Raw genomic sequence first — 17,316 nt, 5'->3', positions numbered from 1 at the left:
TACATTCCAAGGAAAATGGGCAAGAAAAGAACGCGTTTGGCTCGTTATCAAATCAAAATTGTCTTTATTTATATACTAGCTCTGCAGTGAGCCTCCCCTTCACCTGGGAGGTTTTATGCCCAGAGAGCAGCTGCTCTGGGATTCAGACCACTCGAAGGAAGCATATTCTAAGTTCACTTTGACTCAATCAAAATCCTACATATTTTTCCCTGTATGCCATTTTTATTTGATCGCACTACACCAGAAAGACTAAAATAGAGCACTTCCATGGCAAGTGTACTGAAAGGAGCAAAACTGACCTTGATGCTCTGAGCCCTAATTGTCCATAATTATACAACAAATGAGAAATGGAAGAGTGTAATAAGATTCTGGAGTAAGACTTGGCAATTTCTGTGCTTTGCACATTTGCATCAGATACTGTATTTCTTGAAAGAGTAAAGGAAAACAATGGCCTAAAAGTAGGTCTGTGCTGGCTAAGGACTATATTGTAGAAAGCTGTAAAACACGATAACTGGAAAAATAAATAAATAAAAAAAAGAAACAGCACTTCTACTTCAGTGAAAACTTCAGGTCTAGCGGAGTAGAGCTATTTATAAGGTATATATCTAATGGATTAAAGTCTCCTTTTCAAAAACTGCGTGCTTTATCTTGCAGCGGCACACCTCTCGATAGGACTTTTAAAGCCTTTAAAAATGCAGATGCAGGGTTATCATGTTGCTTCCAGTCTTACCCAATTTGCCAAGGTATTGTTCAATACATTTAATAAAGATGGGAAGTGCTCCCTGACATCAGTCATTAGTGTCTCAGTCTCTTCTTGCAGGTCCTGAGAGCTGCCCTGCAGAAAAGAGGGATAATAAATTATGTACATTGGGATGTGTCATGCCTTGGGGATACTGTGCAGGAGACATTTTTTACAGTACACCCCCCACGGAGGTTTTTCTCACCTGCCCTTTGTCTAGTTCCCTCCCTAGGGCTGACAGTGATACCTTCTGTTTGTAGTGTCACTTAGTCCTTAATTGAAGAATAAATAAATAAAGGTGCTCCGGTTCAGAGGAGAAATTTCCTTGGCTTTGTCTTGCTATGTAGATTTTGACACACATTTTGGTAATTGCTAGTGTTAATAGGTTATATGAAATCTGGAGAGAAACATAAAGTGAAAGACAAGACATGCTAAATTTGAAGTGTCTTGTAACATTAGCAAATTTTTTTTACTTTTCTTTGTTTGTTTCTTTATTTTAGCTTTTTCAACCAAAACAATCCAGGATGACTAACAGCGGTCTCTTCTCTTTCAGAGGCAAGATCCTGCTTCCTGGAACTCAACATTTCACGAGATTTCCAGGAATGTGTTGAATATAAGATACACCTTGTTACCTTATCTCTACACATTAATGCATGATGCACACGCCCATGGCAGCACCGTGATCCGCCCCATGCTCCATGAGTATGTATGACTCCTTTGCTCTCCTTATCAGGAATTCCCATTAAAATTTACAATCCTCCTAACAACAAAATTTTCTCTTAGTTACAGCAATTTTTATTTAAAAAAAAAAAAGCACAAGACGAGAAGAGAAGCTTTTAATACCAAGTCTTACTTGAAAAGCGCTATTTTTCCTTTTTTCACTCTACATAATTAAACATTTGCTGCTCTAGGAGTGAAACAAATTTTAATGCTCACCCTTAACCTCTTTAAGAGCAAAAAAATGAAAAAGTTGCATCTTATGCTGGGCATACATAGAATCACTCACTCCCCACCCCCCAAAAAAATGCGAATTCTGCCACAAATCATGCAAGTTTTGTAGCAAAAAATTGCTTTTTTGTGTGTGTCCAAGCTGATATTTTTAAATGTTGTTAGACACATAAAGCCTTCTTTGTTCCTGGTCAGGAAGGGCAGTACCTGCAAAAGCTTTAACTCCGTCTATTAAAAGATGTGGTCTACTATCTACATGCATATCTAGGCTGAGGAACACTGAGTTGTTTGCATGTATTGACTTGCTTTTTTCAAAGCAACTATCTAAGAAAAAAGTAGCAGAAATTAGAAAGTGGTTCCCAGTCTGTCCATAACCAAATCTTACTATTGCTCATATGAGCCAAGCACAATGGATCTTCTGGGTTTGGTGATCTAAATACACTGCAAAGCAAACACAAAGAAATGGCAAAAAATAGAAAGCTAAGTAATACCTTGCATTCCTCTAATGATTTTCACATTAGGATCTTTATGCATTCCTGGCAAGCATTAATTGATCTATGAATTATTAATATTAGAATAAAGATAAGGAAATAGTAGATAACAGGAATAGTAGATTCAATTACTGACAAAAATAACATAAAGAAGGAACACTTTGGAAAAGTTCGCCACCCGATGTCTAGTCATTATTCTGTTAACTTGCAGGTTTGTGGAAGACAGAACAACCTGGGAAATATATGAGCAATTCCTCTGGGGACCTGCACTGCTCATCAGCCCTGTGATGCGCCAGGTATATTTTTAAGCACTTGTGTAAATATTTAAGTAACTTTAGCTAAAACTCGCTTTTTGATTTAAGGTACCTAAAACATGTATGTTTAATTCCAGAACACTGTTACAGTGAATGCATACTTACCCAATGCCCGCTGGTATGATTACTACACAGTAAGTAATTTTTAAAAATTATGTGTTATATGTCTTCTTCACAGTGCTGTTCAGACAGCAGCTGGGTGTGCTGGGAGGGGTGGTGAGGTGCAAACCTTCTCTCTCCCTTTCACAACCTTGCATTCAGTATCAGTTCTTAGCAATGTAACAGTGTGCTGGGAGGGGTGGTGAGGTGCAAACCCTCTCTCTCCCTTTTACAACCTTGCATTCAGTATCAGTTCTTCTTAGCTGATAAAAACTCCTTGATTCCTGTATAACAACATCTAATATCATGACCACGGTTAGGGTAAAGGTGAAATAATACCATTAATTTGAAGTTCTTCTATTAACTTTGTCTTACAATGTCTTTGTAAGGGATGTTGGAAATAAGGAAAGCTTTGCTAAGCGAAAGAGCAGGCATCACAAGTTCACATTTCACCTGACTGGCCACTTTTGTTCAGCTGTGGTCAAGCCAATCTTTTATAGATACAGAATTACAGTGTTTTCTCTTAAAAATATTATGTAGTTGCTCTTGCATTAACAACTCTTAATTAATTTGTCTAGCAAAAAAGGATCATTTAATTCTAAAAAACCCTGTAAAATGAGGTCAACTCAGTAGTAAGCATTTTTATTTTTTCCTAAATAGGATGAAGATATCGGCTTTAGGGGACAATTCAGAGATTTACCTGCTCCTTTGGACCATATCAACCTGCATATCCGAGGTGGATACATCCTTGCTTGGCAAAGTCCTGCTAATACAACTTTTTACAGGTAAAATTAACTGAAAAATTAAAATTTGTTTTTGCCCAGTTACATATAAATACCACCAGTCCTCAAAGAAGCTACATGTATGAGAGCACTGGAATTTATGGATGGTTTTCCTTTTTGGTTACTTCCTAATGGTCTCCTTAGAATATAGTATGGTCTTAGGAAAATGAGTACAGGAGATCAGTTGAGTGGCATGCAATCTTTCTTATAAAATTTCTAACATTTGATAAATATGAAATGTGATTAGCTGAGGAAATTGAGGACACATTCTTTTGTTTCCCATAGCCGGAAAAACCCGATGGGACTCACTGTAGCTTTGAGTGACACTCTGTTTGCAGAAGGACACCTTTATTGGGACGATGGGGTTCGCATTGGTATGTATGATGCTTCTTGCCTTCATAAAATCCCTTTTTGCTCTGAGGGTGGTCGAGCACTGCAGGAGGTTGCCCAGAGAGGCTCTGGAGCCTCAACTCCTGGAGATATTCAAAGCCCAAATGAAAAAAGACAAGACAAAAACCAAGGATACGAACTGGGGAGAGATGAAACAAATTACAGCAGTCCTTGAAAAGCAAATAGTGCTCAGTAGCTGAGTTTTGAGCTTTTCTGCCTGCAGTTTATAACAATAACACAGTTGTCACAGTGGAAACTGAGCTGTAAGAAACTGCATCACTTTTCCATCACTTTGGAAAAGAAGAGCTGGGGGTTCCTTCTGCCTTAGAAATCTTCAATGTTGTGGGGGGTGTTTGAGGAGGAGCAATAGGAACAGGTGGAAATGATGGACTCTGGCCAAAGCAAGCACATTTCTAGAGGACACATCTGAACATGTCTTCAGAGACAAAACTAAAATTAAACCTTCAGATTAGCATTAAAAGCATAGATGCTGTGGAAAGTTTTAACTAATTTCCTCAACATTTAAGTCACTTATCCTTTTCATCCAGAGTGTATTACCCTCGTAATAGCAAAAAGCCATCACCTGAGATTACTGCAAGTAATGCAGAAAATGGTGTTATTTTGCATAATGATGTGTAGGGAACTTTGCAGGATGCTGTTAGTGTCTTTTGAGGTGCCTCCCATACCCCACTGCCTGTTAGCACCAGAATTCAGAAGTGATGGCTGTGTTTCTGGAAGTCTGATGATAAGTGAAATCAGCACAGATTACAAGGTGCATCTCACCAGGATGCCTCTGATCTCCTTTTGGCAGTGCAGAAAGGCAAGGACCTACAATGCTTGTGATTATCAGAACTGCTTTTGAGTGTGTTTAGTGCTGAATTATAGAATGATAAAATATACAACAGCGATTTCAAAGAAGCATCAATGTCTATCATGGTCATGTGTAATTGGACAGTGAACAGAGGTGGGTGTGGGAAAAGACTCCCATGCCTTCTCCAGTGAGAAACATTTTTCTCTTGCTGATCTTAACACCCTTGCTCTTCCTAATGCTGGTTGTTTGCTGCCTTTTCTATCTTACCTCTAAAATGTTCTTATTTCGGCCTCATTTAAATAGCAGTCAGTCTTATAAGAAAGTATTCTATGTCTAAAAGTATGTGTCTTCTGGAAATAAAGAGCTGTTCTGTATTTATTTACAGATAGACATGCCATATATTTGTGGATAGTATATGGAGAGAATTCTTGAATTGAAATTTTGACAATGTGTTACCTAAGGGGAGTACCAAATGCACTTTTTTTTATTCTTTCTTTTTAACAGATGCATATGAAGATGGTGTGTATCTGCTAACATCATTTACAGCTAATCAGGTATGTAATGCTATCACAGTTTCTGAATAATCACTATAGGTGCTTATTATATTTTTAACTATAGGTATTTTAATTTGGGACTTCCTAATGTCTAGTTATCACATCGTAACATTAATTTGTGCTCACGATCTAATAGATTACAAGTAATATGATTAAATTGTGTTAAGAACAAATTTAAGAATGATTCTGAAGATACCAGTTTCAGGGCATTGTTAAATAGGGTGTATATTTATGGCATTGTAATTTCTGATATAATTCTGAAAGTACAAGCTTCTTTCATAAATGATTTCTATAAAATGAAAGGATATATCAATGCAGAACATCTGGAGCATGTAGATGGGTCAGAACAGCTGTGCCAGGAAAACCAGCCCTTTCTGATGAGAAAGAAGCTGGAGGTTGCAGACAGGACGCTTTGATCCTGGCTTACAGCTCCAGAGATACACCTCTGCCCAGCAAAGGATCTGGGTTTCTTCTCAGGAATAGACACCTAGAATTCTTCAGAATCCATTTTGCACTTTCAGGGTCCTTCTTGCTATTCCTTCCTAACAAGGATCAAGCTATGTTGCTGCTCCAAAGAGGAGGAGGGCATTCCTGTTAGCAGTGCATTTGTCCATGTTCACTGTAGAATGTATTTATTGTGTGCAATCTTAGTTCTGGGAGGAAGTAGTGGAAAACACAGCTTTTGGCAACCACAAAAGAAATCACTCTCTAAAATGGCAAAGAGGAGGAACAGGACCTGCCCTGTTCATGGGTCCTACTCACGTGTTCCCATTGATGACAAACCAGAGATCTGTTTGTGGTTGAGCCACAAACTTGAGTCCCAGTCCTAGGATGGGCGCATTGACCCCAGTCAATGTATTCCATAGAAACCTCTCGCATCCCATAAGAGAAGGTGGCTTTAGCTGCTGTGTCCATGCCTGCGAGGGGCAGCTGATGGGAGAGCAGGGAAAGCAGCTCAGTCCCAGCCACAGCTCTGCGTGGTGTGGAGTCACCACCTCAGTTCAGGATTCCTCTTTCTCTTTATTCCTCAGCACAGAAAACCTGGCATGCATTCCTGGGTAATGAAGTCAATGAACACGAGTGTTTAAGTACTGGCATTTTTAGGATGTCAGGTTTCAATTTTTATCTTAACCAGTTGAGTATCTGGAATTAAATGAGACTGTAATTATACAGACTTTGAGTTTAAAAGAAATGCTTTTTCTATTGCAATAGAAAATACACTGTTATTTCATTAGTTTTCCAGGGTCCCAGAATGTCTTCTAATTTTATCTATGCTGTTCTTTCTTCTCATTTAATTCTGTCTTTGTCAAATAATTGAATGTTAATTGCTAAGGAAAAGAAGTTTGTTTTGCTAATATTCAGTATTTGCAGTTGCAAGGAGATTATAAAATAAATACACCTTTTCCTGCTCTTGCAGAAAGTTGGTAAGGAAAAGTGTAATTAAAGAGGTGTTGAATCAACCAACAGTGAAAAATACACTGAAAGTAATACCCTCTAAGCACTAAATATGCAGAATTATATCATAGCACAATTGCAAGGGATCACAGTTGGGCTGTGAACCAGCAGGCACCATCTCTGGGCTGCTCAACACAGCATTTGCTCTCTGGAGACCTGCTGGACCTGGGCACACCTGAAAACAACAGCGTGCCCATAATCTAATTAAAATCACAGCCAGCTGGAAATGAGGGGGGGTCTGTGAGAGCTGAGGGAGATGCTGGGGTGGAGGAGCTGTTCTGGGAAGGCATTATGCAGGAGAACAGAGCCTGGATGAGGCCTCATGGAAGCCAGGAGACAAGGCTGTGACAGTGATGGAGGGTTTGTCCATGCAGCACTTGCCTCCCATGTCAGGCATCTTCTTCCTTCACTCCTCACATCCACCCGCTGAGTGGCAACTAAAACCACAGCAGAGCCCAGGATCTAGCCAGATTAACAAGGTGAAGAAAACTGAAGTCTTTGACATTTGGAAAATAAATACCAACAGTCGAGTATTTAAAAAAAATTAAAAAGCAAGTGAGGAAAGCAGGTGAAAAGCTCAAGTGGGTTTGTAGCAGTCTTATGAAAATCTCCAATTATTATTTTTTTTAATTTTCCTTTCAGAATGTTTTAGATATCAAGGTTTTGCATGACGGTTACACTGAGAAGAACAACTTAATGTTTACTGAGATTAAAGTCCTGGGGGTGCCCACCAACGTTCAGCAGGTGACCGTATCTCAGAACAGCGGGCCCATTACATCACATCACACCATGAACTACGATGGCGCCAAGAAGGTGAGATGCCATTTGCAGTGTAATGCCACCTTCACAACTGTGTATGTGCTCTGAAACCTTGGCAGAGTCAGCTCTCAGCTGTAATACCATATATTAAAATATATTTCAGCAAGATACATAAGCTACTATCAGGTACCGACTGTATAATGCATTAATATATAGCAAATAGCGTGCAGTAAGTGTGATAGAGTTTTTAAGCACAGAAATTACAGTCAAGGAATCTAAACCACTTCTGACATTGGAAAAGTGATAGATTTGGGTTTGTGCTTGGTTTCTGCTCTTCCTAATAGCTGACTGGTAACCTGTGAGATTTGAAGGAACGAAAAGTAACTGCAAGGATTTTTTCACAGTCTCTCCATGACCCTGTTGTTGTCAGTCGTGTCTAACAACATTTTCATTTCCCAGCTCTGTTTGCCTCCCACCATTTCTTATTCTGTCATGTCCCATTTTGGCGGGAGGCACTGCAGCACAGGGCACCTACATGTATGAGTCAAAACCCACTTTAGATAAAGTTATCGGTGCACCTTCCACCAACCTCAGAGCACCAGGGTTTCCATCTGCCTGTCCAGGACGTTCCTCCCCTTCTGCCTCCCCAGGCAATCAAGTTAAGCCCTCCTAAAGGTAGCTGAAATAAATGTATGTAATTGTATTGCCACTCAAGGCATTACTGCTGTGGAGCATCTTTCAAACATGAACAGAACTGGTGTTGAGTCTTGCCATCTTTTGGGCGGAGGGAAACTGCCTGACCTCTTCTGTTACTGGGATCTTACTACCCTGCCCTCGAAACTCAGTATTCCACTGAGTCTTAGTTTTTCTTCTCTTTCAGTGGAAAGCCAGAACTACATAAGTTCTGTACATAGTCAAAAACAGGAGTTAAAAATGTAATTGTTAAAAATGTATTTCATTCTGCTGTTGACTTTTGGATGGAAAAAAAAAAAGAGCATTCATATGCACAGCTGAATTATAATATTTTCTAAGTTTTGCTTCTTTTAAAAAAAAAAAATCCTTTCTTTTCTAAAATACAAAGAATCTCAGTTCTAAAAGGGCCTCTGAATGAAGGGAAAGGATCACAGCCTCATCACCAGACATCCCAAACCTATGCTGCTTAAATTGTATTTATAGTGACACAAATACAAAAGTAAAGGAAGAGCAATAAATTCTTGTAACCTAAAATAAGTAGCCACAATATTCTCTATCGAAGACAGAAAAAAGCAGTGGATCTTCAGGGCAGAGTTAATAATTTTTCTTTTTGTTTGTTTTTTTTCACAGCTCCTGAGAATTACCAATCTTCAACTTGCATTAGGCAAAGACTACACTGTGCAGTGGAGCTAAAATGCCCGCAGAACAGCATTGGCCATACTGTTGAATTTCCTCATTCTTTTAAAACCATCTTTCAGTTTTTCAACTTGCAAAGTGCCTCTTTGTCATCTTAGAGTAGTTTTTACTATAAAGACATAATTTTAAGGGCTGGTTTTTTGCATGACTTCAGCCAGGCATTTGTGTTCCCCAGTGTTTTGATCTAAAGTTGTACAATTAAACCTGAAGTTTCAAGTTTAACTAATGAATGTTGGTCTCTGAGTGCTTATTTCACTGAAGGAAATGTTGTGGTATGTTTACTATAATAGTAATTAATGTTAAAGACTTTTTGTATCCCAAGAGTGCAGCATATGATCTAAACAGATTGGTAAAGCATGTTTACAGTTAAATTTGATGGGATAAACTGCTGTCAGAGGTAGTAGTAATCTCCAGTGACTGCGCTTAAGATTCATTTAATGGATTCCTCTCTGCTTTAAAATTTTGTAGTAAAACAGCTAAGTAGCCAACATCTCACAGGCAGATCAGTGTAATTACAAGGCTGAATTTACTGAAACCTCCCCGTAAAGTAATCATGAAACAGGCAATTCAGAGAAGATGATTATTTAGGACTAAAGTTCTGAGAAATACTTTTTTCTGAAGGAACAAACTGCACTGTGTCCCCAGAGCTAGTGATGACCAGCTGGGTAAGTAAGGAGGTGCAAGGACACATCCCATCACTGTGGGAAGGGGTGGTGACAGGTCACCGAGCCTTCAGCCCGTTCCCTCTCACGTTAAATCCTACCACTTTGTACCCACCTGACTGATATGTGAAAGGGTAGGTACAGCCAAAGGCTCCAAGAGCTTATTTTCATCATTTTTCTTATTATTAGTTTTATCTGAGGGAACATCACTGTTGTGTTTTCTTGGCTTTGAGAGGCTCAGCATCTCTCATGTTTCAGCCACAGGGGAAGGCATTTACTGAGTCCCCAAGATAATAATTTATGAGGAACTTGTGCCGACTGAGAAATCACAGCTTCAGAGAAGCCTCGGCCACCAGGTGCTCCCTGTGGTGTCTCTTCCAAAGGGCCCGGGAATGGAGCATCCCCTCCTGCAGTTTGTACAAGCGCCCACGGCTGAGCCTGGCCCAGGGCTCACTTCTGAAGTATCTGCACAGCATCGTGGGCCTCAGCTGGAGACCACAGAAGGTACATGCTGAACTGGGCAGCATTTTTCTCAGGTTGATAGTAGCTCTTCATGCAGTGCTTCTCTTTGGGTCAGATACATGCACGTGTTGTGATTCTATGAGCCATGCTGAGTACTGGGGTCATTTTCAACAGAATTAAGTGAGCAACAATGAACATAGTCATTGTGTTGAGGAGACAGTTTTTTGATTATCACTCTCTGCATAGTTTAACATTTTAGCACTTAAAATAAGCACTCATAAAATAGCGTAAGGCACCCAGGAGTTTGATGTAATCTTGCTGCCCATTGCAGCAGAAAATTCTCACTGAAGGCACAATACCTTCCCCAAAAGCCATAAAGTTCTTTCACTATCCTTTAACTTTATTGGCTGCTGTCCTGGCCATTCTTAAAAAATAAATCCAAAGAAAACAGTACCTGTGAAAAGCCATAAATTTCTTTGGTATATTAAAATTTTTGACTAACTTTTCCCTAGCATTAAAATACCAGAGTTACTTTACCTTGTGGGTTGGCCCCCATAGGCAGCTGCATCGTGCCAAAGACTCAACAGGCTGCTGGGGATGAGGTGGGTGGGTCCAAAAAAATCCTTGGAACCTGTCCTGGTCTGAGCGTGGCCGTGGCAGGACACGGGGTGAGGGAGGTCCTTGCCCTGAGCCAGTGTCCGTTCTGCACCTGCACCATTGCACAGAGGGATGAACAAAAGGAAGGGGCACTTCTTAATGAGTCGTCTTGCATTTTTAATTCCTTAACAACAACCATTCTCAGCAGGATTCTTCATGCCGTATGTACAGCTGGAATCTGCCTGTTTGAGAGAGAGAGAGATAGTTTGAGGGTGTGTTTAGTTATACAAAAGTATATATTTAAGTGTATATATATATATACGAGCATTTTATATATGTATATATGTAGATCACTATCTATACACATGCATATGTATACAGAAAGACATACATACATAAAAAAAAATATATATACATGTATCTATATATACACACGTAAAAATCTGTTTTATTTCATCATTATTAAGTGAGATGTAAAAATCTGTTTTATTTCATCATTACTAAGTGGGGTTCCCTTTTACTGAGACTTTAAAAAATTTTAATAACGGTCCGGTTTCGGGGGAACTGCGCTGGAGAACACCCAGCTGCAAACTGGACATAATGAATGTGCTTTTTTTTCTTGAAAAGGGGTTCAAGTTTTAAGCAGCTCATCCCAGAGCCTATCCAAACTTCGTGGGAATCAGTGAGTTTCTTTCTGTGGGCTTTGGATCGACTCCTGAAAGATCAGGTCTCTGTTTTTTAAACCCTGTTTCCCCTGCCCCAGGCATGGGTCCCAGCACGGGTCCAGCTTCCTTTACCAGAGAAAAAACAGCCTTTGAATCCATTACTGCAGACCAAGACCACAGCTTAGAGATTAAATCAAGGTCAAGTAACAAGTTAATAAACTTTATGAAACTGTCCCTCCTAGCTGTGTAATTAGGAGCTGTAATCAAACAGAAACTTTAGCATTCCTATTGCTCTAACCTCAGCCCGCAAAGGACTTGGGAAACTGAGGGACGTGCAGCAATTGCACTTCAAACCCAACGGTGGTTGTGCAGATCCCCCCAGCTCTGGCCAACGTGCTTCTGCAAGATGGACAAATGTGTAACCACTGCTGGAGCACAGCCGACACAGAGAAATGCCCAAAGGATAACCCTCCAGGTGACAGCTTTTCCCATAATAATCCCAACAACTGCTTTAAAATCAAACATTTCTGTACCCACATAATGAATGGTTAATGTTGCAGTTATTTATCACTGCACCAGAGGAGGTGTCATACAAGCCAGAGCTGTGCCCCAGCCTGAGCACAAGGCCACCAGGCAGCCAGCAAGGGGCCTGCTGGAGGCCAGCTCCATAACCCCACCACCCCTCCAGAGGAAATTACATTTCCAATGACAGGTACCACGACCTTCAATACCTCGCAGAACAGAAGCATTTCATACCCAATTATTATTAATTCATCAGCCAGCCAAGCAACCACTGTGTTTGCCCTTGTGTGCTGGGTGCCATGCAGCCGACCCGACGGAGAACATGCTCTGATGAAACGGGTCATGTTGACATGTTTGGATTTTAAGGCCAAGGTGAGGTTTTTTGGTGACTTCCCACTCAACCTCTGTGTCCCCTGCTAAGACAGCTCTGCTTTTGCTCTTAAAGAGAGAGAAAGGAGAGAAACTGCAAAATCGGGGTTTCATTTCACTCCTTTTCCTTCCTGTTTCTCAAATAGCGAGTGTATCAGACCTCCTCACAGTCTCCTCCATGACTAGTAGTTTATCTTTGTATTTTAAATACGGTTATGTGGTTGTAGCAGTGTGTACTATTCAGATCTAATTACCTTCCTCATGCTTGGAAAGTGGAAGAACCCAAGAATCCTTCAATAATACAACATACAAAGCACAAGCCTGGAAACAGCTGGGAGCTTTTCTTTCCAGCAACCACAACGTGACGAGTGCTCTTGAGGTGACAGCTCTCTAAATTACATCCTTGCCTGATGAGTAGCTGGAGGACATTTTCAGAGGAGCGCCCTGTAATAACCAGAGGGCAACTTACCTTAAACAGAGTCTGACTCAGAAACCTACGGAAAGGATAATGAAATACCGGCTGTTTCCAGGATGATTCTGGGTCAGAACCCAGGTCTCCAGGCCACGGGGTTAATACCTGCAATATCACACCTGATATTTCTGCTATCTGGGAAGATGACAGATACCAGCAGTAGCTTTCCCATAGCATATGCTACATAAATAGGGGATTTTATAAATATTTCTGGTTCTCTTGGACTAAAATGTAACGGGAATACTCACATTTTTTGCCTTTTGGAAGACACTGCTGTGAGATTGTCCTTCCTCCCATCTCCTGTTGCGGGTGAAGCATATTTGCAGTGAGCTGTTCAATACAAGATCTCCTCCCTTGGCTTAGATCTTCCTCCATGCAACCACTGCTTTGCGAAAGCGGGTCTTTCACTGCTAAAAAGAAGCATCCGCTTATGCCAACTTACAGAAAAAACACCACTAATTGGTTTGGGAAGAAAATTATAAAGAATTGGCTCAGATTTGCCTTCGGTGTGACACCAAAGGGTTTCCAAATGATGACTGACTTACTCCAAAGGACTTGTCTCAGTGAGTATACGAGTGAGTGGATGGGCTGCCTGGGGTGGAGTGTCTCTGTCGAACAGGAGTAGATATCGTGGTGCTAAAGAGACATTGATGGCCCTGAAATTACTATTCCGTTGATGTAAAAGAAAAAAAAAAAAACTGTGTCACACTTGGCTGTGCTTGTTCTAATGAAGCTGCCACGCACGCACAGTTAATTGGATTTTTCCTTGGAGCCTGGGAGTAACAGCTGGATGGCAACATCTGGCAACACGGCAGGAGCATGGTCTGCCTTGTGAAAAGTGATGGAAATTCATCATTTGGGGTAGCAGGGAGGGGGGTGTAAAGTTTTCAAATGTCTTCACTGCTCCAGCACAAGGAGCTCCTCCCACCCCCTTTCAGGACAAGGAGCTCGCTCTTCCTTCCTTACATTTCAGTTATCTCAAGGTGGTGAGAAAACTCACACAGTCATGTGTTTAAAAGTTTCTCCCAGCTTCTTTGATGGGCACTAAAAGAAACGTTTTCTTTCTTTTTTATAAAAATGCAAGGTTTTTTGTAGAATCACCTTCACTGCTCCAGCACAAGGAGCTCCTCCCACTCCCCTTCAGGACTAGGAGCTCTTTCTTCCTTCCTTACATTTCAGTTATCTCAAGGTGGTGAGAAAACTCACACAGTCATGTGTTTAAAAGTTTCTCCCAGCTTCTTTGATGGGCACTAAAAGAAACATTTTCATTCTTTTTTATAAAAATGCAAGGTTTTTTTGTAGAATCATGGAATCACAGAATTGTCTAGGTTGGAAGGGACCTTTCAGATCATCGAGTTCAACTGTCAACATAACACTGACAAAAAGCATTCACTAAACCATATTGCTAAGCACTTTTTGGGTTTTCTTTAGCTAAACCAGGAAATTTTGGTAAGGAGCTACATCAGCAATGAAGAGTTTGCACGTTCCTCTTTACATTTGCTGAAAATACTAATCTCATGTTGTTCTGACGGTTAAGTCAAGCTTGATGGTGTTTCCACTGCTATTAGTAATATGAATATATTGGATCAGGAATTGCTATGAATTTTTGAATGATGATGAATTGAAATTGAAACTTTAAAATTTAATCCAATAGGAAGTAACACTTCAAATTATCCTATGAGGAAAGGTTAAGTGTTTAAATACACATCTGGTATATGCGACATATATAATTAACAAGTGCGTGTATAAGATTATATACTCACACACACTATATATATCCTTTAAATTATTAATATTTTAAATTCTATTATGTAAAATAAGGGCTTTTTTAACGTATTATATGGTTATTTTCAAATTCAGAGTCATTTAAGTTGAATTTTTAATGCATATGAGGCATTATGCACATTATAATAATTACGTAATAGGCAATTTAGGAATGCTCTCTGACCAGTGGTTCCTTTTTAATAATCTCATGAGACCTTTCAGGCAGATACACTGCACCATTTACTCCCACTGATATACCCCCATATTCAGGGTCAGGCCATAAAGCAGCTGATACTAATATATTCCAGCTATTTTTAAAAATTGCAGCAATTTGCATTGAGCACTCAGTACAGGAAAGGCAAATAAAAGTGACATTCATCCAGGATGGCCCAAAAGTATTTGTTAAAAACATTATTTGCCATAAATTACCTCCTAAAAATACCACGGGAATGAGGGAGAGCAAAGAATGTGGTCTAGATGAGTCCCTCTGGGTCCATGGCTTTCTTTGCTGTCTCAGGAAGAGCTGAGCTGGAGGATCTGCTGTGCAATGCAGGAAATGGACAACTTCTCTGTAGATCCAACTGTCCAACCCAAGGGCTCGTCAGGACACAGTGACGGGAACTGGAATTAAATCAGCCGTGTGTGAGCATTGATACAACAGACTTCTAATTCATAGAATCACAGAATGGTTTGGATTGGAAAGATCATCTTGAAGATCATCTAATTCCAGCCCTCTGCCATGGGCAGGGACACCTCCCACCAGACCAGGTTCTTCAAGGCCCCATCCAGCCTGGCCTTGAACACCTCCAGGGATGGGGCAGCCACAGCTTCTCTGGGCAACCTGGGCCAGTGTCTCACCACCCTTACAGCCAAGAATTTCTTCCTAATATCTAATCTAAATCTACCCTCTCTTTCAGTTTAAAACCATTACCCAGATTCCTTGGATCTAGGGATTGTTCCTCTACAAGGTGACACGAGGACAGTTCAAGTCACGTTGAAACAGACGATTAAAAAAATAACCTTGTACCTGGTTTTGATATTTGGAGAAAAGTCCAGGGATGAAGAGTATGATGTGATGTTCCAAATCCAGAGGAGCTCCTGCCTAAAAATTGCAAAACTTTGATGGTTTGTGTTATTTTCTCATGAATATGAAATGTAATTGAGAGTAACACACTGTGACTTGCGACTGTAATGTCTGACATGGAAGTTTCAGACAGTTGGGCTCTTTGTCAAGCCCAATCATTTTGCTTTGTTCATTTTGTTATTGCTTTCAGTAATACATTTAATTTTATCAGTTATTATTTTTAACAGATTCATGTGAAAATAGCTTTTCTTAACAATACACTGTCAGATATATATTTAACAAATGTTATCTGTAATGACACTTTCTGCCTCCTCTGAAAAGACTGCACAACTCCGTATGTTCGTTTAAAATAACAGCTGCAACATCTCTTTTCTCCCCTCTGTTGTCTCCTATTTGATCTACACAATTCCTCACGACATCCCAACAGCTGTATCTTATCATTTGTGCTGGGACCTTCGGATTACAGCAGACAGGAAAAAAACAGCTCCGGGAGGATCCGTCCTGTGAGGAAACACACGTGGGTCTCCTGTTGAATCGTGACACTGTCACCCACCCTCCCTGTTGTCACTCTCTGGGGATGAGTGATGCTGAGAAGGGACCGAGCAGGAGGAGCTGACCCAGACACTGCCAAAGGGTAAAGCAAATCAGAGCCAGGGAAGGAGAAAGGCTTCCTCCTGCATTAGTGCTACTAAATAATCTCTCCTTGGATAATAACCTTATATTCCCTCACTGCCCCGCTCCCCAGCCCTTCCCCCCAGGGCTGTCTTGCCCCCAGCACCCACCACCTCTGCAGAAAGGTGGGTCCAGCAGATGGCCCGTGTTTGGAAACCCCAGGCAGCCCCATCCTTGGGATGCAGGAGCCCTGACTTCCAAAGGCTGCGCCACAGCTAAACGCTTTCTTGCAGCAGGGCGTCAGCCGAAGGTTTTTCTGGTGTTTCAAAATTATACATTTCCCTCCCATTAAATAATGAATGAAAAGAAAATGGAATTTTCTGCACTGCATATACAAGCTCTCAGATTAATTTGTTGCTATCCAATATTCCCAGGTTCATTTTCCCTTGCAGCCTGCAGTGACGCTCGCGAAGCATGTTTTGTTATTTTTCATACCAGGCAGCTCTTGCTTCCTCTACAAGTTTCTATCTGATTCCTTTAATGAAATACCTCTCACAATTGAGCTAATCTCTCCTGAAGCTCCTCCTTTTCTCATTTTCACTGCCAGCCTTTGCCTTCTGTTCAGTGCTCTGTGCTGCTATCAGGCTTGAGAAAATGCTTTTACGGCTTCTACCTATTCCATCTCTAACTTTAGAAAACGAAATATTTTCATGCCACCTCTACACACTGCAATTTTAAATGGATCTAATCGGTTCTGCCCTCTACCTTTATAACTAGAAACATTTTGAAATGAAAATTGAGATATCCTATCCTTCAGTGATAGCCTAATCTCTCACTCTCTTCCTATATAACGTTTCAAGCAATGAAAAAAAAGTTTGCCTGACTTTGAGAACTTACCCATGGCACAAAAGCCTTTTCCAAGAGTTTTAATTGAAGCTAAACATCTATTTAGGTTACAACGTTCTATCTTTAACTTGAATAGAATAATTCCTTTTCTTGTATTTAACCTTTGATCAGCTGCCTACCTTTGAACTCTTGGATAACTTCCCCCTTCTTGTTATCCTTGTCCCACTTCTCCCATAACTCTTGCATAACGGCACCCTATAAATTAAAACAGAATTCTTGTAGGTGAAGTAGCTTCCCTCCTCCCACCTCCGATTTTAAATATTCCATTTCAGACCATATATACTTGCAAATATATCTTCAAATGCTTTCATGTTAATAATATCACTCAAAAGAGCGTGTGGTTACACGAATAGTAGTAATTTTTTAAAAATTAATATAGATCAAATATTAACATTAAAAATTGTAGCATGGTCTGTTTTTCTTTACTCTGAACATTCCATGACTTAGAATGTTCTAAACTATTATTATCT

At 40.3% G+C, this 17,316-nt stretch overlaps 1 protein-coding gene across 1 annotated transcript in view; it reads left to right on the top strand.

Moving 5' to 3' along the window:
* The window catches only part of SI (sucrase-isomaltase (alpha-glucosidase)), a 50,594-nt gene extending 41,866 nt beyond the window's left edge, over nt 1-8,728 (top strand). Inside the window, exons 40-47 of the mRNA XM_014938791.1 lie at nt 1,293-1,441; nt 2,390-2,474; nt 2,570-2,626; nt 3,252-3,376; nt 3,659-3,747; nt 5,079-5,128; nt 7,226-7,396; nt 8,666-8,728. Coding sequence (XP_014794277.1) covers nt 1,293-1,441; nt 2,390-2,474; nt 2,570-2,626; nt 3,252-3,376; nt 3,659-3,747; nt 5,079-5,128; nt 7,226-7,396; nt 8,666-8,728 — 789 coding nt within the window. The remainder of the gene's footprint in view (nt 1-1,292; nt 1,442-2,389; nt 2,475-2,569; nt 2,627-3,251; nt 3,377-3,658; nt 3,748-5,078; nt 5,129-7,225; nt 7,397-8,665) is intronic.
* Nucleotides 8,729-17,316: the final 8,588 nt, after the last annotated feature.

This window comes from Calidris pugnax, unplaced genomic scaffold, assembly GCF_001431845.1.
Source record: "Calidris pugnax isolate Ruff unplaced genomic scaffold, ASM143184v1 scaffold52, whole genome shotgun sequence".
Classification (NCBI taxonomy): domain Eukaryota; kingdom Metazoa; phylum Chordata; class Aves; order Charadriiformes; family Scolopacidae; genus Calidris; species Calidris pugnax.
Note: the sequence above shows the minus strand (reverse complement) of the source record. Positions and strands in the feature narration are given on the sequence as shown.